Source organism: Phaenicophaeus curvirostris, chromosome 19, assembly GCF_032191515.1.
Source record: "Phaenicophaeus curvirostris isolate KB17595 chromosome 19, BPBGC_Pcur_1.0, whole genome shotgun sequence".
Lineage (NCBI taxonomy): Eukaryota > Metazoa > Chordata > Aves > Cuculiformes > Cuculidae > Phaenicophaeus > Phaenicophaeus curvirostris.
The window spans coordinates 8,893,433-8,921,205 of NC_091410.1; the positions used below are offsets into that span (position 1 = coordinate 8,893,433).

Below are 27,773 nucleotides of genomic sequence, written 5' to 3' on the forward strand. Positions count from 1 at the left end.
TCGCCAGAGAGGCTGCAGGGAGCCACAGTCCCCACAGCAGCGAGGTGTGGAGCTGGGTGATTTTGGGGTGCACCTACACCTGAGAATGGCTCTAAGCCCAGCCTGGGGAGCTGAAGCAGCTTCTCCAGCCTCTCAGCAGCCCCAGCTTTAGGTGTACTGGAAAGTGAGGTAGGAGAACATTCCGCATTCGGTAGCCCTTGCTGGTTCATCTCTCAAATCCGCAGCTGCTTTAACTGTGGGAGAGGTGGAGGAGCTGGGAGCAGCTTGGCTCAAGGGCTCTGCAGGGCAGAGCAGCTCCAACTTAACCCCTTCCCAAATGCTGCAGGTGGAGGGGATAGGGATGGCAGCTCCAGGCTTTGCAGCCAGCGGAGTCACCAGGGCTCCGCAGCAAAAGCTTTTTGGGATCTCGCCTGGGTGCTGCTCGCTGTGCCGGTGCCCCATCCACGCAGGCCGTCCCTCCTGCTGAACTCTGCCTTCCTCTTTCTCTGCAGAAACCCCTTTGCCAACGTCCAGCTGAAGCCAACGGTGACGAACGACCGCTCGGCTCCGCTCATCAGCTGATCCGGGAGCGCTGGTGCCTGTCGTGCCGCCCAGCACTCGCCGCCACCTCCTCCTCCTCGCCGCTGCATGTCCAGCTTTCCAGGACTTCGGGGGTTTTTTAGGCGGAGTTTATTTAATCTTGCTGCTTTCCAAGCCAAAGGCTAAAGCTAGTGCCCTGGTTCTCTCTTCTCTAGACCCAGCTTATTCCTCTCGCTGGCAGAGGGTAAAACCGCTGCCACGCAGCCTCTCCTTTGCCCACGCAGAACTAGTGCCATGGCAATACGTCCCTCAGTTTGCTTCTAGGCTTTGCAGCAGCTTTTTATGGTTGGGAGAGTGGCCTCAGCTGGGAAAACAGCTCTCCAGAGGCGAGCAGCACTTTGGGTTTGCACAGGATGGAGGGGAAAGACACCCCCTGATCCCCTCTGCCAGCCTAGGAGGGATCCTTGGAACTAAGAGGACAGCCAGGGTCCCTCGTTCAAGCCATGGGGTGGTAGGAGCTGTAGGTAGCTCCAAAGCTCCAGTGAGACCACAGCCACCCACCCTATGCTCCGCTCACTCGCCCTGGGCTGAGGGGATGCCGGTGGTGGAGTCCCAGCACTGCAGCCCCCGCTGGAACGGGGACGGAGACAGGGCCAGCTCCACGCCCAGAGCTCCTGCAGCGCCAGGTCTCTGTGTATAGTAGGGTATTACGGTACTGCTGTAAAATATAAGCTAGAAAAAAAAAAAAAAAACACTTTTGGAGGCGAGGGCTCTGTTTAAGTGTGCCTTGGGGCTTCCAGGACCACGGGGTGCCTGGTGGCTGAAGGGGTGCTGCCCTCATCCAGACCTCTTGCTTGGCTGTTTGCTCTTCATCTATTACTAGGGCTGCATGAGAGAGAGAGAGAGAAAGATAGATATAGACATAAATATATATATAAACACCCACACGCTCACTAAGCTTATCGCTGGGGTGTGTGCGCCCCCGAGCGAGCCGGCTCCTATGCTGATCCTGCAGCTCCCAGCTGCCACTCGCCCTTGGCCAAGCCAGGACAGGGGTTGAATTCCTGCTACGGCAACGTGAAGAAGGCATTTTTCCAAGCAAGAAATGGACAAGTGGTTGTATGCTGTGCAGCGTGGGGTCAGCAACCTCGGAGGTTTTGCCTTTTCCATTGTTGTATTTGTCATTTTGCACTCTTTTCATCGCCAGTGCACCGTTTGCTGAGCACAGAGCGCCCCGGGGTGCGTGGGTCGCTGCCTGTGGGTTTCCATGCAGGCAGGATTCTTTCCCAGTTGGACACGATGGTTCATCGCTGCCGTGTATCCTCTGATGGTTTTTTGCAGCTCTGCCACAGAGAAGCGGCTTCTCCTGCGACCGTCCAGGCTCTGGCTGCGTGCAAGGGCTGGGATCTCTCATCCATCTTCCGCTGCTTCATCTCCCGAGGCTGGAGCACACGGATGGGGAACCAGATGGAACAGGGGCGAGGGGAAGGGCTCCACAGGGTGGCAGGTGGGAGAGGATTGGGGAGGTTCCCAGCCCAGACAGGGCAGGTCTGGGGTCCCCTCGGCCACCGGAGCAGAGTTGTCCTCTTCCAGCCCCATGCTGGGAGCTGCTGCCCCCCTGGGACCCCCGGACAGCCACCCCCGGCTGCCGCCAGCCCCTGGGGCTTCGCTGCACCTCCTGGCTTGGTGGCACCTGCAAAATGTAATCTGAAATAATTTTTTATGAGAAAAAGTAATTTATGAGCAAAAAAAAAAAAAAGAAAAACACCCCCCCCACCACCCTCAGTGTTTCCCCTTGGCTGGGGGCAGAGGCCCCGGAGCATCAGTGGGCTCCATCCTGAGCAGCCCTGGTCCCAGCTCCGGGCTGATGCGCAGCGTCCGGCCCCGTGCAGGGCAAGAGCTGGCAGCTGCCTGCGTGCCGGGCAATGATCTGGGCAGGAAACGGCTTTACGATATTTTAAAAACTTTATTATTATTGGCCTGATGATATTTGACACACATGCTGGGAGCTGTATGGAAATCAGCACTGATAAAAAATACAGCAGTTATGACCCGTATTGATCAAATAGACAACGTAATAACAGCCTTTCTATTAAAAACCCTATCCAAGAGCCAGCTCTGTCCTCGTGCTGCCCTCCCGAGGCAGGGACCTGCGGCGCTATAGACCAAACCTGGGATGCTGGGGTTGGGGGGGACCAGCACCCACCACCCTGGATGCAAGGGAGGGGGCCGAGGACTAGCATCCCACCACCTTGGGTGCAAGAGGGAGGCTGGGACCAGCTCCCATCGCCCTGGGTGCAAGGGAGGGGGTCCAGAACCAGCTCCCACCACCCTGGATGCAAGGGAGGGGGCCGAGGACTAGCATCCCACCACCTTGGGTGCAAGAGGGAGGCTGGGACCAGCTCCCATCGCCCTGGATGCAAGGGAGGGGGTCCAGAACCAGCTCCCACCACCCTGGATGCAAGAGAGGGGGCCAAGGACTAGCATCCCACCACCTTGGGTGAAACGGGGAAGCCAGAACCAGCACCCACCACCCTGGGTGCAAGGGAGGGAGACGAGGACTAGCATCCCACCACCTTGGGTGCAAGAGGGAGGCTGGGACCAGCTCCCACTGCCCTTGTTGCAAGGGAGGGAGCCAAGGACTAGTAGCCCACCACCTTGGGTGCAAAGGAGGGGGCCGAGGACTAGCATCCCACCACCTTGGGTGCAACAGGGAAGCCAGAACCAGCACCCACCACCCTAGGTGCAAGGAGGAGGCTGGGACCAGCCCCCTGGGTGCACAGGGAGGGCGAGGGTTGCTTGGGGAGAGGGTTAAGCATCCACACCCTTGCACTGCAGGCAGGGTGGTGGAAGGCTGGGAAGGGGTGCAGCAGGGTGGGTGCTGCGGGAAGGGCATCCCCAGCTTCCCCATCCTGGTTCATCCCACACCAGCAGGATGCATCCTGCTCCTGCGCGAGCTGCATCCCACCGCTGCGGATGGGGGCTCACACCGTGCTCCCCGCCAGCACAGGGCGATGCAACCCCCCCAGCTCCGTGCCAATCAGCAAAGAGCTTACAAGAGCAGCACTGGGGCTGGGGGGAGAAGGGGGGAGGACCACAAGCCAGGATAGAGCTTAAATAAAACACTTAAATAAAGCAATAAGTGCTCTCTGCGACTTGCCACAGGAGAAGCAACCAGCAGCAGGGTGGGGGGGGAACAGGGCAGGCACAGCCGCCCTGGATTTTGGGGGTGAAGCTGGGGTCCCAGAAGACTCTGGCTGTCCCCGGAGGGTGGCGGGGGGCACAGCCCCCTCACCCCTATAACACGCTGACCACTGAGGGGGTCCCAGGTGGGGACACAGCTCCAGGCTGGGCTGGCCGTGAAGGTAGGGGGGGCAAGAACATCAATATCTGTGCTTGTGACCCCAAGTGGTGCCGCAGTTGTTCCAAACTGGGGAACGGCCTCATCTTGCAGCACCGAGCTCCAGCATGGAGCAGAATCCCCATCCAGTGCAGGTGTGTCTGGGCTCACCTGTCCGTGCACGAGCACAGGTACCTGCGCCCTACGTGTCTGGGGCAGCAGGAGCCAGAAGGGCTGCAGGACGCAGGGCAGGGGGCAAAGGGGGCTGGGGAGGAGGGTATTTCTCACCTCAGGGTTTGGTCTATAGACCCCAAAGGAACCAGCCCTGATTTCAAGGTTTCGCTCAGCTCCGCTTACTTCCATTTCCTTCTGGAAGCTGGAATTGCACAATTATCCTAAGCCTCAAATGAATTTAAAAAAAAAAAAAAATCAAACAAACAAACAAACAAAAAAAATGAACAAAGAACCGCGAGCCCCCCCACCCCTTGCCTCATTATGTCTCTTTGGCAGCAATAACTTAAAATCGCATCAATGTGGGGGTTGGGTTTTTTTGAGTGAGTCTCTTTTTTTTTTTTTAAATCCTTTTCTTTAAATACAAAAATAGTGGGGTCAGCAGGTCCCTGGGGACCATCCCCACCAGCCCTCCCCGTGCTGCTCCCCACCGCAATGGGGCAGGACTGGAAAGCAAGGGTTGAGGAGATCCCTCAGCCCCCCCAGGCTGTGCTGCCCACCCCAGGTACAGGGGCATGAGAGTGGGAAGCGGGTGCACTCGGGGCAATATCAGGCAGCAGCCAAAGCCCCCCCAGCTCAGGAACGTTGTGGGGCTACTGGCAGCGAGGTGCATGACCAAGGATATGGCACTGGAGGGAGGATGGCATGGGATGCAGGAACAAACACTGCCGTGGGGAGCAAGAAGCCATGGCGGGGGGGACTTCACTGGGGAGGAAAACTCTGCAAATGTTAGCGAGGTCAGGGCACTACCCTTTAAATGCTATAATTTATATATATATATGTCTATATATATATATATTTATGTGTCTATTTATACACGCACGCACACACACACAGCCACTCGCACGCGCACGACCGTCACCCACCGCCTGGCCCCAAGCCGCGCTGGCCCTGCTCCTGCTCGCAGCAGCAAACGAGCTCCATCCAATCAAATCTGCCTAAAAAAAACAGAGCGCAGTCGGGGAGCCCACGGCCGGACCCCCCGCTCCCGGCCCCGCTGTCCTGTGCCGGTGCTGGAGAGATGCTGGCTCACTCCCGGTCGCCGTCTTCGCTGCTGCCTGCAATGAGCGGAGGTGGCATGAGTTGGTCCCAGCGCTCGCATGGGACACGCAGCCCTTCGGATGGGGTCAGCATCCCAGTGGGGCACAAGGGCAGGGGGTCCTGCACTCCCCCAGCGAGGATGGCACTGGAGGATGGCAGCTCTCCGGAGCCCCAGAGGTGGCAGGGGATCACGGATGCCCACAGAGCAGCGTAGAATCATAGAATCACCAGGTTGGAAAAGACCCACCGGATCATCGAGTCCAACCATTCCCATCAATCACTAATCCGTGTCCCTCAGCACCTCATCCACTCATCCCTTAAACCCCTCCAGGGAAGGTGACTCAACCCCCTCCCTGGGCAGCCTCTGCCAGTGCCCAATCACCCTTTCCATGAAAAATTTTTTCCTAATGTCCAGCCTGAACCTCCCCTGGTGGAGCTTGAGGCCATTCCCTCTCGTCCTGTCCCCTGTCACTTAGGAGAAGAGCCCAGCTCCCTCCTCTCCACAACCTCCTTTCAGGGAGTTGGAGAGAGCAATGAGGTCTCCCCTCAGCCTCCTCTTCTCCAGGCTAAACACCCCCAGCTCTCTCAGCCGCTCCTCATAAGGCCTGTTCTCCAGCCCCCTCACCAGCTTTGTTGCTCTTCTCTGGACTCGCTCCAGAGCCTCAACATCCTTCTTGTGGTGAGGGGCCCAGAACTGAACACAGGATTCGAGGAGCGGCCTCACCAGTGCCGAGTCCAGAGGGAGAAGAACCTCCCTGGACCTGCTGGTCACACCGTTTCTGATCCAAGCCAAGATGCCCTTGGCATGGGGGGGACTCACCTCCTATGGAGTCCATGTCAGAGTCGGAGACGTGGGTGATGGAGAACCGGGATACTGGGGCAGGTGAGACCGTGAACCGGGAGAACTGGATGGGCAGCACCTGCTTCTGCGCCGGCACCAGTGCGGACGGGGCAGGCAGTGTGGGCACGGCCGGGTCCGGCTCTGCCGGCGTCCCCGCGAGCGAGGCCATCAGCGATGGTTTCACCGGTGCAAGCGGGAAGTCATCGTCCCACTCAAAGCCGCCGCCTGCAACAGAGCGAGGGTGTCTGAGCCCACCATGGAGACCAATCACCCCAGCCTGCCCCGGTGTAGCCCCTCAACAAGCCCCTTACTCTCTTCTGAGGCGTTGCCATCCGAGGAGTCGTCTGAGGCTCCGAGCCTTTCTGTGGGGCTGGGGGGGCTGCCACTGGCCGGGGGCTGCCCTGAAGGCTCGGGGGGCTCTGGGAAGCTCAGCTCCCGCGTGGGGCTTTCCTGTGCAAGGAGAGACAAGTGGGAAGGGACCCTCGCTGGAGCCACGCCTGGGGACAGCTTCTCACCAGTCCCCAGCATCCAAAAACACCCCAGGGCTGTGCCCAGTCTACCCACCCCGTGGCCACCAACCTGGTCAAAGAGGTAGATGGTAACGTCATCATAGAAGGAGACAGCCTTCTTCTTGCGATCCAGGTCGTCGCAAAAGGCCTCGGAGAGGAGGCTGGGCATCTTGAGGAGGCTGCGCAGGTTCCTGCCGCTCTGGCTCTCAGCCACCACGATGGGCACGGCCGTCGGCTCCTCCTCGCTCTCCTCACTCTGCTCCTGGATGTTGTAGCAGCGCAGCTCCTCATCCGACTCATCGCTGTCCTCGGTGTCCTCCTCTTCCTCCTCCAGCTCCTCGCGGTGCTCCCGGGTGGACGGGAGCGAAGAGGAGAGGCCTGGGGGCAACTCATCCGCTAGCGGCAGCGTGCTGGGTCCCCCTGGAGCATCGCCCACCTCAATCCCCACTGGGGGCAGCCTCGGTTCCCCAAGCCCTGGCACGAGAGGCACAGTCTGTTCGTCCCCAGCTGCGGGTTCCCCAAGTCCAGGGACACTCTGAGGCACATGGGTCCCTCCAGAGGACACCGGCTCCCCAGGGCTCCCCAGCACTGGGGTCAAGAAGAAAGTCTTGGGTGGTGTGGGACCACCACCTGGGGGACAAGCATCTCCATCGGGATGCGGGGAGCTGCCCAGCACCAGCCCCGTGCCAGCGGGATGCTGCTCAGTGCCAGGTGCCGGGGGGCCATTCGGGGCACAACCATCCTCTGTCCCCCTCCAGTCCCCCACTGAAACCCCCACAGCGGGTGCATCTACTGCCGCTGCAAGGCTGGGGGCTGCCGGGGGGCTACCGGGTGCCCCCGGGGGATGCAATGGGTCCTCTGGCATCCCAGGGGCTCTCCCTAGGTCCTGGACAGGGGACCGGGGACCCTCCTCTGCCTCCGGGGTCCGGGACCCATCGCTGTCCTCCTCATCCTTGGGGCTGCGCTCAGCCTCGGCATCGTAGTCGGAGAAGTAGGCAGAGTCGCGGTAGGGGTTCTTCTCGGCAAGGCTGTGCAGCTCGGTTCCAAGGGAGGTGGAGAGCCGCGTTTCGGGGGCTGGACCCTCACTCTCACCCCCTGGCAGCCCCAGAGGTGGCTTCCCCAGCTGGCTGAAGGCCTCCGGCTCTCGGGGCTCATGGGGCTCTTTGAGGACAAACTCGGGGGACTCGTTGTTCTCGGTGTCGTAGCCGCTGTCGAGCGCCTTGGGCTGGCCAGCAGGCACGAAGGTGGTGGGGCTGAAGACCTCGCAGGAGCTGGCCGTGGAGCGGATGTCCAGTGACTCCAAAGAGTCCGGTGTCCCCACCTGCTTCTGCAGGGACTTGAGCGCCGGTGCTGCCTCTGCCCGCTCCATGTAGTCCTCGGAGAAGTCAGTGAAGATGCCGGAGGTCAGCTCTGCCGTGTCCTCGTCGCTCCCCTCATCCGCGCTAGGGAAGCTGGTGCTGGAGAAAGTCTTGTCCGGCGTCTGGTCCGTGACGCTGGTGGCGCACGCGCTGCTCTCGGCGGCAGCCTCCCCGGGCACCGCCGTGGGTGCCTCAGAGGCATCTGGCGAGGGCTGGGAGCCGCCTGTGCTGGGCTCCACGGGGATGCTGGGCTTGGAGGCAGCAGTGCCGGCCACGGGGGTGGCCTCCTGTGGCCCCGGTGCAGCCGCAGCGTTGGGCAGGGGGCTGCGGGCAGGGCTGTTCCCCTCCGCGCTCTCCTCTGGGTGGGCATCACGTTGGGCCCCGACTCCAGCTGGCGGGGCTGTGCCGGGGCCCCACGCCGTGCCGGGGCTGCCAGCCAGCGCTGCTGCCTGCGAGCGGCTGGAGGTTGATGAGTCACGGCGATGCCAGGCCTGGTGCGGCGGGGAGGGCGAGCGGCACGGGGAGGAGCTGCTGGCCATGCTGGGGGGCTGATCCTGCCGCAGGCGGCGGAAATCTTGGCCCAGCGGGGACCCCCCGAGCTGCTGGGGCTGCCCGCGTGGCACGGTGCCCAGCGGCTTGGCCATCAGCCCCCGGAAGGTGATCATGCGGCGGTAGCACCAGCTATCGCCGGCCGGGGGCTCGTGGGACGCGGGGCTGCCGCTGCCGATGTTGTTGTTGGACGAGCTGTTGGAAGCCCAGGGATGTCGCTGAGCCGGGGGGCTCGCGCTCTGCGGGTGGGGGGCTCCTGGGGGGCTGTCGTCGCCCAGCTCCAGCGCCACGCAGTCCGCCCGCGACCCGCTCTGTGCCGGTGGCCGCCCACCCACCGAGGCTGCCTGCAGCTCCCCGTATCCCCGGGGGCTGTAGGCACAGTTCACCGACGGGGAGACCCCCAGCGGGTCAGCAAAGATGCTGGGCTGGAAGCCAGGAACAGACCAGTCCTGGCCACCCAGCTGGGTGGGCTGCTCCTCCAGCAGATACCCCTCGGCCCCGCGGCTGGGAGATGGCTCATAGCCCCGCGGCTCCTGCCCCGGGCAGGGGTAGGGGTAATACTCAGCGCACTCCCAGGAGCCCTCGCCCGCCGGCGCGTGGCCCAGCAGCGGCTCCATGCTGAGGGAGACGGTGGGGCTGCTGTCGGAGTCGTAGGTGCTGCCGCTCCGGGCACCCTGGGCTCTCCAGCAGGACGGGGGGCGCGGGGACCCCCGCTCAGCCGCGGGGCTGTAGGTGCACATGGCGTAGTCCAGCTCCGCACCGCCCTCGCCGGGCCCCTCGATGCGGATGTAGTACTCGCTGTTGAGCGAGGGGCTGTGGGCGCCCAGGATGGGCACCACGCCGGGTGCCGGCAAGCCGGGGCAGCCCGGAGGTTTGCACTCGTAGCAGGAGGGCGAGACCCCTAAGCTCAGATGCCCCGTGGTGGTGGCTGGGTAGTAGAGGTCGTGGTAGCGCGCGGCACTGCTGGGGCTCAGGGAGCCCAGTGGCGCCTGGAAGTGCTCGGTCTTGGTGTGCTCCCACTTGTACTCAAAATTGAGGCCGTGGCTGGTCTCCATGACGGTGAGGATGTCGTCGCCATCTGAGGGGAAGCCGTCGGCCGAGAACTGCTCCAGCAGCGGGAAGGAGGAGAGCTCGGCCCCATGGTGGCTGGTGCTGGCGCTGCCGTTGGGCTTCATGGAGTTCCAGCGCTTCTCGAATTCCTCCTCTGCTTCCGTTGCCCCCTTGGCGCACAGGTAGGAAAGAAGGAGATGAACCTCCTCCGCCGTCGGGCGCTGCTCCGGCTGCAGCCAGCAGAACTGCATCACCTCGTACCTGCCACGGCAAGGGGTGGGGGTCAGCCCCAGCCTCCCCCCAGTCTGGGGACAAGGAGAGGGAGGGTGCAGGATCCACAGTCCACCCTAGGTCCTCACCAGCGCTCGGACAGCGAGAGCTTCAGCTGGGGCTTGGGCAGCTTGAGCTGCTGCTCCTTGATCGCGTAGGCGAGCACTTGCCGGTCGGAGTAGTGGTCGTAGGGCTGGCTGCCCAGCTCAAACAGCTCCCAGATGGTGACACCCAGCGACCTGCGGGCAGGGCAGGATGCTGGGGACACGGGAAGTACCCCACCGAAGCCACCCCCGACACCTCCCCCTGCACTCCCTGGCTGCCAGCCCGTACTGTACCCAGCAGCAGCCCCACCTAGATCCCACTCACCAGACGTTGCTGGACTTGGTCTGGTCCACGATGAGCAGGTTGCCGTGCACTTCGTCGATGAGCTCGGGTGCGATCCAGCGCAGCGGCACCCACAGCTGGTCGGCCGTCACAAAGTAGTCGTCCTGCCAAGTATGTAGGGTCAGTACGAGAAGAGAACGTCAAACCTACGCGTTAAGGGACCAGCCACACCGCAGCAAGAACTATCCCCTGCCCAGCCACCCCCTTCCTTCCCCAGCCACTCACTGCCACACCCCAGGTCCCCGATCCCCATCCCTGGCTTGTATTCTGCTCCCTCCACCCAAGCCCCCTCTGCCTGTTCCCCGTCTCCCCACCCTGAGCCCCCTCCAGCCTCCTCCTGCTGCCCTTCTCCACCCCCTGGCTGTGATCTCCACCCTGCCAGGAGCCCCAGGCGGCTGAAAGCAGGCAAGACAGACAGACAGACAGCCCAGACAGCCCCCAGGCCAATGCAGCTGCCTGCAGGGACCTGGCCCTGGCAGAAGAGCATGTTCAGACCAGCCCAGGCAGTCATGGGGAGCCCTGGCTGCATCGCATCTGCTGGGCAGGGGTCCAGGATGCTAAGGGAGGGAGTAAAGCCCCCTGTTTGTGTTCAAGTGGAGCTGCCAGCCCGGGGGCACAAGCCTGGGGAGCAGCCTAGTCCTGGGGCGCAGAGTGTCCCTCGCAGGGTGCTCTGTGGGATCTCACCACCCCACCGCCCTGGCAAAGCCCCGGGGCTGTCGGGGGGTCGATCTGGCACTGCTGGAGAGGGGTGCACACAGCAGGGTGCACTGCACGTTGCAAGGACCGTCTGCGTGTGCGTTGCCACGTGTAGGTGCGCCTGCCGCGGGGTCCCAGCATGCAGCCCCCCCAGCCCCTGCCTCCCCCCAAACCAGCCTTACTTTGTACTTGCAGTGCGAGAGCCCGTAGTCCCCGATCTTGACGGTCAGGTCGGCGGTCAGCAGGCAGTTCCGCAGGGCCAGGTCACTGCCAAGCAAACGCCACCGCTGTCACCGTGCCGCAGGGGGCGAGGGGGGCACCACCGCCCAGGGAGCGAGGGTCTGCGCCTGGGGACCCTCCTGGGCAGTGGAAGCGGGGTAGCCGTGCTGGGGCAGGGCCAGCAATCTCGCTGCTGAATGCTGGGCGTGCCAATAACCAGCCACCAAATGCACAGCAGGAATGCCTGCACAGTTCCTCTGTCCGTCCATCCATCCATCCATCCATCCATCCATCCATCCATCCATGACACGCTGAGCCAAGCAGAAAGTAGGTGTCCCCAAGGCAACGTGAGCCCTGGCACAGGGCTGGGCACCTGGGCAGCTGCCCCAGCCCTGGAGCAGTCGTGCAGATGGGGCACAGGCAAGATCCGGGATGCCCGTAGGAGTGTCCCTCTCCGACACAGCCCGGCACCCCACCCCACCCCACCGTCACGGGGACCCCGATGCAGAGCCCATCTCAGGTAGGGAAGGTCCGGTGGCCCCCGAGGGCAGCGCGCCCCCTCCTCAACAAAATCACTGATGCTGGAGTCTCTGTTTGCAACTCACTCAGCACCAGGATATTGTTGGGCAGGAGGAGCAGCGGTGGGGCAGGAACGCCAGCATCCTGGGGACCCCCCACCTCGCGCCCCCCAGCCCAGCCTACCTGTGGATGTAGTTGTTCCTGTGTAGGTGCAGGACACCGCAGGACACCTCACACGCCATCCTCTGCAGGGTCAGTGGGTCCGGGGTCATGGCCTCGGCCCCCCGGCAGCTCCGCAGGTACCCCTTCAGGTCACCCTGCAGGGCAGTGCCACTGTCACCCTCCCCGGGTGACAGCCCCCAGGAGCTCAGCATGCCCAGCAGCGCAGAGCTCTGCTGTGCCCCTTGGCCTTCCCGCAGCTCTGCCACCCCCTCCGTGGCACCAGAGCTCGTACCCCAGCCCCACAGCAGCGGGACAGGGAGCGGGGGACTCACCAGCGGGCAGAACTCCATCACCAGCAGGTACGGGGTGACCTCGGCGCACTGAGCCAGGCACTGCAGCAGGTTGGTGTGCTGGAGGGCCCTGTGCAGGCAGAGCAACGGGGACACTTCAGTGCTGTGCCAGCTGGGACTGGGGGGCACGGCAGCAGCCCCCGGTGAACCAACTCTGCCTCCTCTGCTGCTGCGGGGGCTGCCGGGAGCGCCAGGAGCGGGTACCAGCGCGTCCCAGCACCCCAGGACACGCCACAAAGGGGCATTTGTTCAGCTCTGCCGGGGCAGGGACCAGCTCAGTGCCACCCCCACCCTCGGTCCCGCTCTGCCCATGACCTCACTGCAGCCCGTTGTCCCCACGCTGCGGCCAGTGGCTCCCAGCACAGCCACAATGAATCCTAGAATCATAGAATCACCACCAGGTTGGAAAAGACCCACCGGATCATCGAGTCCAACCATTCCTATCAATCACTAAACCACGTCCCTCAGCGCCTCATCCACGTGTCTTTTAAACCCCTCCAGGGAAGGTGACACAACCCCCTCCCTGGGCAGCCTGTTCCAGTGCCCAACGACCCTTTCCATGAAAAATTTTTTCCTCATGTCCAGAATTAGCCCTAAGAAGATGGACAGTGGGGCCAGGACAGAGCCGTGCTGCCTGGAGAGCTCAGCTGGGCACCTCCATGGGGTGAGCCACAGCCCTGCCAAACATGATATGGAGGGTAATATTCATCATCCACCAGCAGCCCCACTCCCGGCTGCGCCTGGTGCAGCAGCAGCACCGTGAAACAGCCCCCTGAACGTACCTGTAGGGCTGCGCTTCCTCCAGGAACTGCATCTGGTCCTGCACGCTGGCGCTCGCCTTCAGCTCCTTCACCACCACCTGGGTGCTGCTGATGCCTGAGTTCACCTCCCCCAGGAACACCTGGGGCAAAGCACAGGCTCATCCCCCTCGTCCTCACCCCAAACACGCTCTCGCACAGCCCAGATCCCGCAGCCAGCGTCCCACCGCTGTGTCCCTAGATGACTCCGCTGCTCACCTTGCCGAACCAGCCGTGCCCGATTTCCTTCAGGTAGAGCAAGCTCTGCCGCCCCAGGTCCGCCGACTTGAGGAGCTGCACTGTAACAGAGCAAATCCAGCTGCCCGGGCGCCCTCCTGCCCTCCCACCCAGCCTCCCCGCGCTACCCGCTGCTCCCGGTCGAGCCCCGGTGTCCCCTCGGTGCTACCCGGTGCCAGGTCCTGCATCGCCCTAGAGGGCTCCGAAGCAGCCACCCCTAGACACCCTGCATCCAGAGCATCCTCCTCTCCAGGTACGTGGGGTACCAGTGTCCCCAAGCCAAGTGTTGGCAGCGAGCTGGCTCCCTGCCCCTTCTCCTCCCCAGGGATGGGGGAGAGCAAAGCCGAGCCCCGTGGGAGCTCTGGCATTTAGCCCCTTCCCAGCCGCCCCGGCGCAGGTCCTGCCCCTCGGGTGCCCGTGCCAAGGGCGGGAGGCAATGGGACCATTGTTGGGCTGCAGCGCCTCGCGGTGCGCCAGCCCCACCACACTGCTGCCATTCTCCGGCTGAGGAACGATGCTGGGTGGGAGGGGATCACAGCCACGCACCCCCAACATTCCTCTCCCACTCCTGGGCTTGTTTACACGGCACCAGGGCTCATGGGAGCCACAGTTTGGGGTGCCTGTGTCCCGTCCCAACCAAGCACTGCCTCTCCAGGCTTTTTCCACGCTTGGGGCTGGGGCCAGACCACCAGCACCCTTGCACAGAGAGATAGGGGTGGCCTCAAGCTCCGCTGAACATTAGGAAAAAATTTTTCACAGAAAGGGTCATTGAGCACTGGAACAGGCTGCCCAGGGAGGGGGTTGAGTCACCTTCCCTGGAGGGGTTTAAGGGACGGGTGGATGAGGTGCTGAGGGACATGGTTTAGTGATTGATGGGAATGGTTGGACTCGATGATCCAGTGGGTCTTTTCCATCCTGGTGATTCTATGATTCCCCCCAAGACCCCAGCTGCCTGGCCCCTGCCCAGAAGCTGCTCCTGCCAGAGTTGAGGCTCTGCTGGGGCCATCCTAGGGGACCCACCATCCTCACCTCACCTTGCACCCCCTCCCCGCAGCCCAGCGACATAGGATCCCCAAGCACAGCACGCGGTGGTCCCGCGAGGACCATCACCCAGCCCTGCTCTGGCTTACCTGAGCGCCCTGGCTGCTTGGCCATGGGCAGAGAGACCTTGGTGAGGGGCAGGACGTAGACCTCGGGGCCATGCTGAGGGGCAGGCGAACCCTGGGCTGAGAGCTCCGTCACGTAGTCGTCCCCTTCGGTGTTCTCAAACTCCTGGGCCGGGGACCGCACAGGGTGGCACACAGCGAGCAGAGACAAGTGACCCCGCGGGTTCCCCGCTGCTGGCAGCCTGCTCCATGCTCCCCTCTGCCCACTGTCCCCAGGCACAGGGACCCCAAAATCGCACCCTCCAAGCCCACATCCCTGCCTGCACCCCACCAACAGAACCCTCCCATGGGGGTGACCCTGGCGCAGGCATTCCCCACCGCCCTGGCACCGTGTCCCATTACCTGGCTGTGCCACCTGAGCAGCCCTCGGCTCCTGAAAGCTGCCTGGGTGAGCAGGTAGGTGATGGTGAGCATCTTGTTGTACCCCTGACCAGCCCAGCCGCATGGTGCTGCCAACCCCGCGAGCCGTGCACCGCGACCCGCTGGACACCAGCAGCGGCCAGTCCCAGCCGTGCACCCCTATATAACCAGTGAGGGGGCACGAGGGGGGTCATTGTTCCCCTCCGGCGTGGCGAGGTGTTCCAGCCGGTGTGGGATGCTTAGAAAATGGTCCAACGCGTCCCCCTCCCTGCCTGACCCCGTCCTGCCGCGGGCGCCACAAGCCTCCACAAAAATCTCAGCAATTAGGGAAAAAACTGTTTCTCGGCACATTCTGTGCCTGTGAGGTCAGGGTGCCTCCCACCCCCGGGGGTGTGCGGGTGGGAACGCTGTGGTCCTTAACCATGCCGTGGCCTGCGCCCATACTGAGCTGGGAGCAGGGATGGATCAGGATACAGCCCACAGTGATGCTAAGCCCCACAGATCCAGGGTCTGTGCAGAGCTGGGAGCTTGGCTGGGTCAGAAAACAACCCACAGTGATACTGAGCCCCACAGATCCAGGGTCTGTGCAGAGCTGGGAGCTTGGCTGGGTCAGAAAACAATCCGCAGTGATACTGAGCCCCACAGATCCAGGGTCTGTGCAGAGCTGGGAGCTTGGATGGGTCAGAAAACAACCTGCAGTGATGCTCAGCCCCACAGATCCAGGGTCTGTGCAGAGCTGGGAGCATGGATGGGTCAGGAAACAACTCACAGTGATGCTGAGCCCCACAGATCCAGGGTCTGTGTAGAGCTGGGAGCTTGGCTGGGTCAAAAAACAACCTGCAGTGATGCTGAGCCCCATAGATACGGGGTCTGTGTAGAGCTGGGAGCTTGGATGGGTCAGAAAACAATCCGCAGTGACACTGAGCCCCACAGATCCAGGGTCTGTGTAGAGCTGGGAGATTGGCTGGGTCAGAAAACAACCCGCAGTGATGCTGAGCCCCATAGATACGGGGTCTGTGCAGAGCTGGGAGCATAGATGGGTCGGGATACGACCTGCAGTGATGCTGAGCCCCACAGATCCAGGGTCTGTGCAGACTGGGGATCCTGGCTGGGTCAGGATACATCCTGCAGCAATGCTGAGCTTGTCAGCACCCTAGCAGGCACGGGGCGGGGGGGATCAGCCCCCTCTGGGCAACACAATCCTGAGCTGGGACACATCCTGCACCAGCGCTGGGGCTCGCTCTGGCACCTCCAACCTTCGCTGAAGCTGCTGCCCTGCTCCCAGGGGTCACCCCTGCCCCTCGCATCCCCAGCTCACCTTGAAGCCGATGTCCCCCTTCTTGCAGCACAGGCAGGCCAACATGAGGAAGATGAAGGTGAAGAGTCCAGAGAAGGAAACAGCCACGACGGCCAGCGAGGAGGACCAGGAGAGCTCGCTAAGGGGGGTGCTGTCTGCGGGGACAGGAGGGGCGCAGGCTCAGGGCAGGGGGGCACTGGGAGTGATAAGGGGGTCCTGTCCAGGTTGGGGTCATGGGGGCACAGCGGGGTTTAGCAGGGATCGCTTTGCAGGGAGCAGGGGTCACAGCACCGCTGTGCCCGCTTTGCTGGCTCAGCTCGCTGCCAGGATGGATGGGGAGCCCAGGAGGGTCCCCAGAAATGAGGTAGGACCCTGCTGGCAGCGTGCACGAAGCGTGGCAGGGGCACAGTCCCCACTGATGTGGGGGGACAATGACAGCCCGTGCAGGGAGCCTGCACCCCAGGGCTCACCCCACGGTGGGTAAGCAGCGATGTCCCAAGGCCAGCTGGACAATGAGCCTGGGGGAGCCAGGAGGATGGGAAGCTGCTCCTCAGTGCCCGGGCAGCGCCAGCTCCTGCTCCATGCTTGGAGACGACATTCCCCAGAGGAAGGGAAGGTCTGCAGGGACCCCTCGTCCCAGCACAGGACAGACCCTGCTCCCACGCCACAAGCACCGCCAGGCAAACTGCAGCTCCTGCCTCCACGTCCTGCATCATCTCCGCACCCCCCGCCACCAGGATGCTCCCCAGGCAGCAGCACACCTCAAAATCCAGCACCCACCACCCCGCTCCAGCCCGCACTGGGGTTGTGTGTCCCCTTGGGGTGGCAGGGAGCGTGGTGGCAGGGGTGGTGGCCGTAGCCCAGCTGCTGCTTGCAGCTGCCACATTACTATTCTGCCCAGAGCCTGCTCGAACAACCAGCGTGATTGTGGTGGGAGGAAGCCGGAAGGCCACGGTGCTGCCAGCGGAGCTGGCATCGCCACGGACCCCCATGCAGCCCCACAGCGCCTTGCAAGGTTCCCTTCCCGCGGGACTTCGGGGCTGGGATGGATTCTCTGCCCTAACCCACGGTCCCCTTGACCCAAAGCCTCATCCAGCGCCGTGGTCCCTCCACGGCTGAGCCACGCGAGGATGCCCATGATGCGTAAACAAACCATGGGGCATTGCCCATCACCAACCCTGCGTCCCGACACCACAGTGCCAGCTCCTGTGTGTCCTTGAGAAAGGCACCTGAAGGGCACAGAGGGTCTGGGTAAGGTCCCACTATCCCAACAGGAGCACGGCTGCTCCCAGGCACCGCACGGCACCGCACGGCGCGGGCACAGAGCACCCTGGCTACCGGCATAGCAGCAAGCAGATACACCAGCCCCACATACTCTGGCACAGCCCGGACCACACCAAACTCTTCAGTGGTGCTTGCAAAAGAGCTCAAGAGCCATCTTCTAACGCTCAAGGATGCAAAGCTGAACCTGGGAGGAGCTGGGGGTGGCGTTCCCCCTCCTTTCAGCTGGTTTCCATGGTGAACACACTTTGTACCGCGAATGTCACCATTTTCCCTGGATAGTGGGACAGCAAGAGAGAAAATGACTCACTGCAAAGAGCCTTTTGAATGTCGACGGGGAGCAGAGCGCGGCGACAGAAGCTTTTCCAACAGGGACCATCAGCTGAGCCGTCCCTTGGTCACAGCTCAGAACTGGACCTTGGAAAATGAAGCACTCTCCAAACCAGTAGGATGGGGAGGTCCCACTGGTCCTGCTTCAGTTTACCGACCTGCAAGACCTGGGCCAGCCCAGCCCAGGCATCACGGGTACCACCACCACAACCCACCCGCTCCTCCAGCACAGGCATTCAGTGTGGTGATGGGACGTGTGGCATCATTTCAGGGGCCAAACACTCCCAAAACCAGGTCAAGTGCACCTGCAGCAGCAGCTGCCAGAGCACCGGGGCGCAAGGAGCACCAGGACGCAGGGAGAACACCAGGGCGCAGGGAGCACTGAGGTGCAGAGAAGACCAAGGACACAAGGGGCACCAGGACACAGGGAGCACCAGGAGGCAGAGAGCATAGGGACGCAGGGCTGAAGGAGCCCAGGGCTCTCAAGAGAAGCCAAGGGCACATCTTGCACCCCATCCTGAGGCTCTGCCCCCTCCGTGCTGTCCCAGGAGGAGCAGAGAAACCTGGCACCAGCACCATGCCCTACTCTGGCCTTGGCTCTTGGCACCAGCCCCGAGCAGCTCCCCGTCTGCCTGCTGCGATGGGCTCTGGGTCAAGGCTGGGGTGCTCAGAGCCAGCCTGAGCTAAGCAGGTGTCTTCCAGCCATGGCTCTGCAGCATTTCCCACCCGTCAAAGCGCTCCTGTAGGGTCAACCTCGCCGCCGGGGTCAGGCTGAGAACGGCCAGCTCGGTGCATCCTCCAGCCTGGTCAGCAGGAACTGCTGCAACCCACGCAGCAGCGGGGCCAGGACACAAGCCAGGCAACACTGACCCATCACCGCAGCCAGCCCGGAGGGGTGGGGACAGCCTGGGGTTTGGTGGTGGCAGCAGCAAGGCCACAGTTCCAGCCCCACGAGCACCTGTCCCAGCCCCACATAGAGCCCAGGCCAACGGCAGCAGGATGGCGATGGAGAGATACCAGGGATGCTGGGTGCAGTGGGGTGCAGGAGGGTGCAGTGGGGTGCAGGAGGGTGCAGTGGGGTGCAGGAGGGTGCAGTGGGGTGCAGGAGGGTGCAGCGGGACGCGTTAAGAGTGCCGTGGGGCACACCCTGCCCTCCCACCCCACAGAGCTACCGCCGCGCACCCCACAGCTGGCAGAGCCTCGCCCAGCATCACCCGTGCCCCTCAGCTCATCGCGTTGCCCACCCAGCCCAGGTCACAGCCCCGAACGCTGCCTCCTAACAGGGATGGGAAAAGCCATGGCGGGGGACCCAGGCGTGGGTTCCTGGCCCTGCAGCACGACGCCACTGCCCGCTCTGCCGGCCAGCGTGCCAAGAGCGGAGCACAAGCCCTTCCCTTTGCTGACTCACGTTTGCCGGGTGCCCGCAGCCGCCTCTCCGGCCATGGCACGTTGCCGTCAGGGCTGCAGGCTGGGCGATGCTGCGGCCGCTGCTCTGCGTGCTTGGCGATGCTGTTGGTCTCTCTCCGGTGCAGAGCGGAGCAGCGGCTGACGTGTGCGGAAGGGACGAGCCAGGGGCTCCCGCAGAGCCAGGCAGCAGCTCAAGGCGAAGCCTGCGTGCAGGGCCAACCACGGGCGGGCAGCACCCAGCTCCTGCCCACCCACCTGGGCGCACGCAGGGCTGCCCAGCACCCTCCTCCAACAGGCACAGCGCACACGATAGCTCCAGGACAGAAAGCTGCGGGGCACAGGGCGCACAGCACAACCCCCTGCTCCTGTCTGGCCTCTCTCTGCAGGACCCGATGCAAAACACAGTCTCGTGCCTCAGTTTCCCCATCTGTAACTCAGTGGGGCTGCCCCCAGGACCACCAAGGGGCTGCACAGAGTGGGGAGGGCTTGCAGGACTGCCCGGTGGGCAATGGATACGCCAGCAGCACGTTTTGCACATCTCCCCTTGCCTTTTCACCACCCCACCCTATGAACCTGCTGGGTCCTGCACCCCAGGGTCCAGCCTCCTCAGTCAGGCTGCAGCACCTGGCAGCAGGTGCCCAGCTGGGAGAGGCTGAGTTTGGGCTAGGAGTAGGGCAGGATTTGGGGAGGATTCAAGCATGGAGAAGGGCAGGATTCGGGCACAAAGAGGGGCAGGATTGGAGCAGGATTCAGGCATGGAGAGGGGCAGGATTGGGGCACGGAGAGGGGCAGGAATGGAGCACGGAGAGGGGCAGGATTGGGGCGCGGAGAGGGGCAGGATTGGGGCGCGGAGAGGGGCAGGATTGGGGCACGGAGAGGGGCAGGATTCGGGCACGGAGAGGGGCAGGATTGGGGCTCAGAGGGGGGCAGGATTGGGGCTCGGAGGGGGGCAGGATTGGGGCTCGGAGGGGGGCAGGATTGGGGCTCGGAGGGGGGCAGGATTGGGGCTCGGAGAGGGGTAGGATTGGGGCTCGGAGAGGGGCAGGATTCAAACACACACAGGACCCATCAGAACCTCCAGCCATGGGCTCAGCACTCCCTCGCCCCGTCAGCTCTCCTGGCACAGCCACAGCCCTGGTAAACTGTTCATCCCCAGTCCATGGGCAGCTTCCAGGAAAGCAATTTTACACCCCACAGGATGAGTGCTCTGCTCACCCACATGCATCCAGGCGGCAAGAAACCATCCGCTGCCATTTAGCACGCAAACACAAGGCTGCTCCTCACAGTCTAGCTGCACTCCAGAGGGAAACTGAGGCACTGGGAAGCTGGGCAGTGGGGAAGAAGAGGGATGGCGCTGGTGGCTGCACCCCTGATCCAGGATCCTTTCTGCCACAGCCATGAGTGGGGAGCAGAGTCAGGGCTGGCACCAGTGGAGCCGAGCCAGGAGCCCAGCACGGAGCCGGTACCCACAGCATCGTCCACGGCGATGCCACGGAAGCCACGCAACCCCTCACATCACCCTGTAACCCCTAGCCCTGCAAACCACCTTCCACCAGAAACAGCCAGAGCCATTTGGGCAACCTCTCCGGTGATTAATAGATCGGTTAATTTTAAATGCGAGGCACGCCTTGTTAATCTGTTCTCCTTATGTATCTCTTAATGTGGGCTTACTTAACCAACGCGGAAGTATTTTAAAAGGATTGATTCTTGCCTCTTAATTCTGGTTTCATCTTGGGATGAATTAGCAGTAAAAAAAAATAATTACATGGAAAATAAAAAAAAAGAAATCATCCATCATTTTCTAACGCGATGAAATAAAAATTAGGAGTGTAATAAGTACAGGCCAAGCCGCATCATTGTTGTGCACACACCAAGCGTGTCAGCCTGATTAGAAACAAAAAATCAAGTTCCTCCATCAAAGCTGCCCTGCCGCAGGGCAGGGTTTCCAGCCGACACAGCCCAACAGCGAGAAGCTTTCTCCATCTTCTATGAAAATAATAATAATAACATCTAAAAAAGCATGGAGAGCGAGATTCGATTGATTATTTAGACCAAATTCTCATGCTTGGTGTTTTAAATTAGGTCTGAATCAGGCGCTGCGAAGCCTCTCATGCTGGCAGGGATGCTATGGCTGCATCACGGCAAACCCACTGTCCCGAGGGACAAGGAGCAACCTCAGCCCTTCAGACCCCAGGGAGCGTTCACCCCAACTCTTCCCAGGCGCCGGCAGGGATCCTGCCAGCCCCATGCCAGGAATGGTGCCAGGAGCGATGCCGACAGCCGGGGCTGCCCGTGAACACGGCATCGTGGTCCCGGCACGGGCAGCGTGCGGCACCGGCCGAGACGAGGCTCTCGCCAGGCAGCAGAGCCACGTTTACGTAACGGTGGGAGAGAGGCAGCGCGGAGCAGGGCAGCCTATTTTTATCAGAAATGCTCAGCGACGTTACGAAACGAGAAGCTTCGACTCCAGAAAGGAGCAGCAGAAGAGCAGGGCCCTGCGCAGGAGGCGGCCGAGGGGCGAGCGGGCACGGCGATGCTCCAAAGGGGCACCCAGAAACCCAAGCACAGCAGCCACAGCAGCCCCTGAGGGGCTCAGCTCCCACCACTGAGGCTTGAGCTGCTCCAGCAGCAAAATCAGGGGCTCCTGGGGGCTCCGTTCTCACCTGCCCCACATCTCAGAGCCGCACAGTGTCGAGCACTGGGCAGCAGCCGAGAGCGCATCTCAGGATGCTCAGCACACCGAGCAGGGATGCTCACACCAAGCCCCATGCACCTCTGCACCCCTCTGCTCTCAGCCAGCCTCACGGTGCCCACATCACCCATTATTCTTGTACATATAGACCAAAGAGCCCCAAAAAATTCCTGCTTTGCTGGGACGGTGGCAGGGATGACACCAGGGTGGGAGCAAAGCTGAACCCTGCTCTCAAACATCCACCTGGGGTGCAGCCTGCGGAACACACGAGAGCTGGGAGGAGCACCCAACCTCTTAGGTATTTTGGAAAGACGAAGAACCACAAAGGCTGACGGGGCAGCCGGGCACTGGGATAGCCCAGCACGGCCAGGACGGGGGCCTGGGAGCACCGACGGGCACACGGGGCAGAGCCAGCCCCTGCCCAGCCAGGCGAGCAGCGCTGCTCCATTTACTGCATTTGCCTACACTGGAATTTTCCTTCGCTCCAGTAATTAAAACAAACGGCTTTAACACAGCTGCTGGCACCAGGCTGCGGAGGAGGACACCGGCCGTGGCTGGCAGAGGGGAGAAGACGCGAAGCAGGACCTCACGGCGCTCTCGCTGCCTTCATCCAGGGCTTGGGGATGGTGGGTCTCATGGAAATTTAGGCTGGACATTAGGAAAAAATTCTTCACAGAAAGGGTCATTAGGCACTGGCAGAGGCTGCCCAGGGAGGGGGTTGATTCACCTTCCCTGGAGGGGTTTAAGGGACAGGTGGACGAGGCACTGAGGGACATGGTTTAGTGTTTGATGGGAATGGTTGGACTCGATGATCCAGTGGGTCTCTTCCAACCTGGTGATTCTATGATTCTATGAAATCCTGGACCTGCTCTCCTTCCCTTTGGTGCCGAGCTCTCTCAGGCCTGCCAGCCCCAAATCCTCTCCACCTCTCAGCCAGCCCCAAGCATCACCTGAGATCCATGGACCAGCTCCGGTGCATCCTGGGATGCTCCCTGTCCCACCTCAGCCGTTAGGCCAGGCTGCAGCAGCTCCGAGAGCTCAGCCGACGGTAAATGATACTACGGCAGTAATTGCCCTAAGACGGCCACGCAGCACGCTCTGCCAACGTTTCCCCAGGCTGTCAGGGGGATTAATGCCCACAGGAGATTTATATTCCTGCCACTGGGCATGCTGAGTCAGCACAGCTCGGTTTGTCTCCTGCCACACTCTGGCCCCACAGCGAGCTGTGTTCTCGCTGGGACCCTCGGGCTCAGCCCACCCCGACGGGTAAAGCCTCAGCAGGGATGTGCCAGGGCGTCCACCAGGGCAGGAGCAGCTGGAGATGAGTGGTGGCTGCGGGGCATGGCCAGGACCGGCATCCCGGGCTGCAGGTCCTGGTGTCACCAGGACAGGGTAGAAAGTGGCTCAGCCACAGGACAAGAGTGACCCAACAGCCCCTTTGGGTGCAGGAGCTGCCTGACCCGGCAGGGGGTTTCCAAAAAGCTGGGAAGCATGAAGCACCCGCTCTGCCTGCAGGCAGCGGGCACCGGCTGAGCCCTCGAATCAGGGGGAAGGACGCAGCCGTGTGCCGGCTGGTGGTGCCGGCTTTGCCCCACGTCCTCAGTGCTGCGGGATTTTTGAGGCTCGAGCAGAACCAGGCTGTGCATCATGGGCAAAGTGGACACTGGAGCCGAGCTCCAGCCAGGAGCAGGCAGAGACTGTGGGCCACTTTGGCACACGGTGTCCCACGGAGGGCTGGGAGCACCGGGAGCGCCAGGCAGGGAGCCCGTGAGTCACACCCCACTCCCTCACTGGGTGCATGGAGCCCTTTCAACGCAGCATATTAATTTCTCCTAATTGGCTTTGACAGGGAAACCGTATCGCCATCCAGGATGCCATCACCCATGTGCACGGGGCTGGGGAGCAGGGATAGAATCACTAGGTTGGAAAGGACCCACTGGATCATCGAGACCAACCATGGATGGAGCAGGACACAGAGGGAAAGAAGCAGAGAAGGGGGGAGCCAAGCGGCACCCCCAGGGGAGCAGATCCAGCTGCCTGGCTCTGTCCCCGTGCCGAGCAGGGCCCAGCTGCACTGCAGCGCTGCGCCAACGCCATCTCCACAGCAGCCCAGCTGCCAGGCTGTGCGGGAGCCACACGCCACTGCTGCCCACTGCCGGCACCCCTGCGGGCACCGGGACGGCACCTCTGCCCGTGAGCATCGCTCCTGCTGCCCACCAGCCTGGACAGATGGACGGACCCCACGCTGCTGGCACCTCCCCGGCACCATCCCCGCGTGGGAAGCGTGCGGTGAGACGGGATGTGAGCCACGGTGCTGCCCATCTCCCACCTTGCTGCCCCAAATCCCCCTCTGCACCAGCCCCGGCAGCACCTTCCCCACCACCATCAGCACTCCCGGCATTGGGGTGGGAGCACGGGGGTGCCCAGCTATGTTTTGGGCTGCCAGGGTCCTTCTGGGCACTGCAGCCAATTAGCCAGCACGGTTGCTTGAGTTCTTTCCCATCCTTGTGCCAGGAGAGGATGGTGATGCCAGACACAGAGCACCAGAGCTGTTGCTGCCGCACAGCGTGGGACAGAGGATGGTAGCACACACGAGAGAACCAAAAACACAGGGTTGGGGAGGGACTCCTCAGCCTCAGGCCCCATCCCTCCCTAGTGCCACGAGCCCTGGCTGATCCCAGTGTGGGTGCACTGCCAAACTGACCCCAAAATCCAGGGTCCAGGAGCAGCGAGCGGTGACACCGCAGCAACCAGAGCCAGAGACACCTCATCAGCCACTGTAGGCTGGGGCAAGTGATAGGAGGAAAAACAGCAGAAGAAGAAATATGTGGAGGAGAGAGGATCATAGAATTATAGAATCACCAGGTTGGAAAAGACCCACCGGATCATCGAGTCCAACCATTCCCATCAAATACTAAACCATGCCCACCATGAGGATGTTTCTCATGATTTCAAAACGCACTCCTGGATCTGAGATAGTGCTCTGGGGCTGGAAGGGCAAGCAGGCAGCCAGGCAAAGAGGGGAGCAGCCCTTTCCCCCAGCAGTGACATCCTGAGCAACTGCGACCGGCTTCACTATGAGAGGACAGGGTGTCACTGACCCCAAAGCAAAGCGCTGCCCACTCAGGTGACGCAGGGGACGCGGCATTTTGGCTCGGCCAGAGTGCCACAGGTCATGGGAGTGGGCACCACGGGAAATTCAGGGGATCCAGGCTGGGGCAGGCAGCGCCTGTTGCCAGCGGGGAGGCCAGCGTTCCCCTGGTGGCTCCGTGCGCCACGTGGGAGCATCTCTGGGTTTGGCACAGGTTGATAGAGTCGCCACATCCCTTCGGCACCTCCACTCTCTCATTCCAAGCTGCCAGCTCAGCTGAAGCTTCCCACCACCCCTCCCTGGGGGATGCAGGGATGGAAGCATCTCCCCTGGCAGAGCTGGAGCCCCCCGGGCTGTCCCATCCCCTGCCGTGGTGCCACGGTGCCACCAAGCCCTGCCAAGCGCTTCCTCCTCCTCCTTTTCCACGCTGCACAAACCAACCCTGGGGAAACCAGGTTGGCGCAGGCGGCTGGCGACACCGCACAGGCAGGAGGTGCTGCCAGACGGACAAAACCTACAAAGCCATGAAATCGAGAATACGGTTTGTTCCCCCCCTTTAATCCCTCTCCCTGCCAGAAGCCGTGGGTGGCAGCCGTATGGCGGTAGCCGAGCCCCGGGCCCGGGCGCGTGGCAACGCAGCGATGGAAACCTTCCTGCAGAAGGATTTTTAAATCAAACGTGCCCCGCAGATCCCCAGGGTGACAGGATTAGCACAGCAAGCGAGGCGCCTCAAGAAAACGCAGAGAAAAATCACACCGGGGGCTGCGGGCAGTAAACACAGTTCCATTCCCAGCGCGGCCACATTCCCGATGCAAATAAAAAGGTTTTTCTCTTGCACAGTAAATCAATGCCGAGTGGGCTGGGAACAAAGTCTCCGGTAACAGGGATGTGGTTTGGTGAGTCCTGCCTGGCGTGGCTCATTTTTAAATCCCTCCACGGATTCAGAGCATCCGCAGCGAAGGAAGGAGGGACCCAGAATCCAGCTGGGAGGGATGCAGGAGCCCAACACCGATACCCAGACCCATCACCACAGGCAACGCTTCGCTTCCTTGGCAATGACGGAGGGAATTGCCGCGGAAGCCACGGCATCGCCGCTTGGCTGCTGGACCCTGACACACGTTTCCTCGGTTTGGTAAACAAAGAGCTGGAGCTGAGCACATCGCCAGCCTCGCCGGACATTCCCGCGCCCTGCCAAGCCTTCCCACCTGGGCAGCGAGTCCCACGCACGAGGGCTCCCGGCGCCCTGCACGGATGCGAGATCCCGCACGGCGGCTGGGATGCAAGGCGAGAGGCGGCTGCTGAGGAAGGAAAAAGCAGAGGAGAGGAGGAGGCTGCTGCGGCAGCAGCCCCAAAAACAGACGCATACAAAGCCAGCCCCTGCATCCTCCTGCAGCTGCGACACGGCCGAGGCCGGAGCGCCTTACGTAACAGCTTGCACCCCAAAAACACCCGCTCCCCATCTCCCGGCACCTCACCGAGCCCCGCTGGCTCTCCCAGCCCAGCGGGTGAGCAGGCAAAGCAGGCAGCAAGGGGCTCAGCCCCCGGCACCATCTTCCTCCCTCATCCCCATCCTTCCCGTTGTTAGGATTCTATTCCGATCCCAGAGATGCCTTCAGAGCCCTCGGGATTCCTCCGCGCGCTCCAGCTTGGGGAACACAATGCTGGGCTGCGGTCCTGCCACCGTGCCCTGATGTCCCGGGGTGGCCAAAGGCAACGATTTGGCTCCGGAAAGTGGAGCTGGGAGCCCGTGGAGCAACGTTTTTGGGGTGATGGGGGGATGCTCCGTGCACGGCAGCGACCGGGGGGAGCGGGGATTGGGGGGCAAGGAGCAGGGAAGCAAGGACTGGGGGAGCAGGGATTGGGAAAGAAGGGATTGGGGGAGCAGGGATTGGGGAAACAGGGGATTGGGGGAGCAGGGATTGGGAAACAGGGGATTGGGGGAGCAGGGATTGGGAAAAGGGGGGAGCAGGGGAGCAGGGATTGGGAGACCAAGGATCGGAGAAGCGGGGATTGGGGTGCAGGGACCAGGGAAGAGCAAACTGGGGGAGTAGGGATTAGGGAAGCAGCGACTAGAGGAGCAGGGATTGGGGGAGAAAGGACCAGGAAAGCGGGGACAGGGGATAAGGGGATTAAGGGGAGTAGGGATTGGGGATGTGGGGATGCAGGGACCAGGGAAGCAGGGACCAGGGAAGAGGAGATTGGGGGAGCAGGGATATAGGGAACTGGGAAAAAGGGACTGGGGATGCAGGGAAGCAGGGACCAAGGAAGAGGAGATTGGGGGAGCAGGGATATAGGGAACTGGGAAAAAGGGACTGGGGATGCAGGGAAGCAGGGACCAGGGAAGAGGATATTGGGGGAGCAGGGATATGGGAAACTGGGAAAAAGGGACTGGGGATGCAGTGAAGCAGGGACCAGGGAGAAAGGGATTGGGGACGTGGGAAGCAGGGACCAGGGAAGCAAGGACCAGGGAAGAGAGGACTGGGGGAGCAGGGAACGGGGAAATAGGGATTGAGGATGCAGGGAAGCAGGGAGGGGGGAGAAAGGGATTGGGGATGCGGGGAAGAAGGGACCAGGGAAGCAGGGACTGGGGAAGCAGGAACCGGGCAAGAGGGGATTTGGGGAGCAGGGATACGGGGAGCAGGGAACGGGGAAAAAGAGATTGGGGATGCAGGGACCGGGGAGAAAGAGATTGGGGATGCAGGGACCGGGGAGAAAGAGATTGGGGATGCAGGGAAGCAGGGGAAAGGGGATTGGGGATGCGGGGAAGCAGGGAGAGGGGAGAAAGGAATTGGGGATGAGGGAAAGCAGGGACTGAGGAGAAAGGGATTGGGGATGCAGGGCAGCAGGGACCGGGGGAAAAGGGATGGGGCTGCGGGAAGCAGGGAGCGGGGAGGAGGGGAGCGGGGGAGCGGGGCGCGGGTCGGCGGCACTGACCGGGGTCGAAGTGGGAGCTGAAGGCCAGGCTGGGGCTGAGGAAAGCGGCCGACATGGCAGCGGCGAGGGCGCCCATGGCGCGGCGGGAGCCCCCCGGCCGCCCGCTCCGCTCGCCCCGCGCTGGGCGCCGCCGCCCCGGC

At 62.3% G+C, this 27,773-nt stretch overlaps 2 protein-coding genes across 14 annotated transcripts in view; one reads left to right on the forward strand and one right to left on the reverse strand.

Moving 5' to 3' along the window:
* The window catches only part of BAIAP2 (BAR/IMD domain containing adaptor protein 2), a 49,207-nt gene extending 46,577 nt beyond the window's left edge, over positions 1-2,630 (forward strand). For all 5 annotated transcript variants that reach the window (XM_069872559.1, XM_069872558.1, XM_069872555.1 and 2 more), the window contains one exon: positions 492-2,630. In XM_069872559.1, the coding sequence (XP_069728660.1) occupies positions 492-517 (26 nt within the window). In that variant the 3' untranslated portion in view covers positions 518-2,630. The remainder of the gene's footprint in view (positions 1-491) is intronic.
* Positions 2,091-27,773, reverse strand: AATK (apoptosis associated tyrosine kinase). 9 transcript variants are annotated; one of them, XR_011338786.1, is made up of 16 exons: positions 27,634-27,773; positions 15,920-16,053; positions 14,206-14,347; positions 13,058-13,137; positions 12,824-12,942; positions 12,024-12,111; positions 11,713-11,846; positions 10,974-11,058; positions 10,078-10,199; positions 9,798-9,947; positions 6,552-9,699; positions 6,284-6,422; positions 5,952-6,197; positions 4,957-5,148; positions 4,148-4,235; positions 2,091-2,226 (listed from the first exon to the last, which is right to left on the reverse strand). XR_011338786.1 is itself a non-coding variant. In XM_069872550.1 (14 exons), exons 1-14 carry the CDS (start codon positions 27,707-27,709, stop codon positions 5,120-5,122), a joined length of 4,692 nt encoding a protein of 1,563 aa, XP_069728651.1. In that variant the 5' UTR covers positions 27,710-27,773; the 3' UTR covers positions 4,516-5,119. The 9 variants fall into 9 exon arrangements, 1 of the variants encoding a protein (XP_069728651.1); XR_011338785.1 differs by having other exon boundaries at positions 4,148-4,260; XR_011338784.1 differs by lacking the exon at positions 2,091-2,226 and having other exon boundaries at positions 2,761-4,235.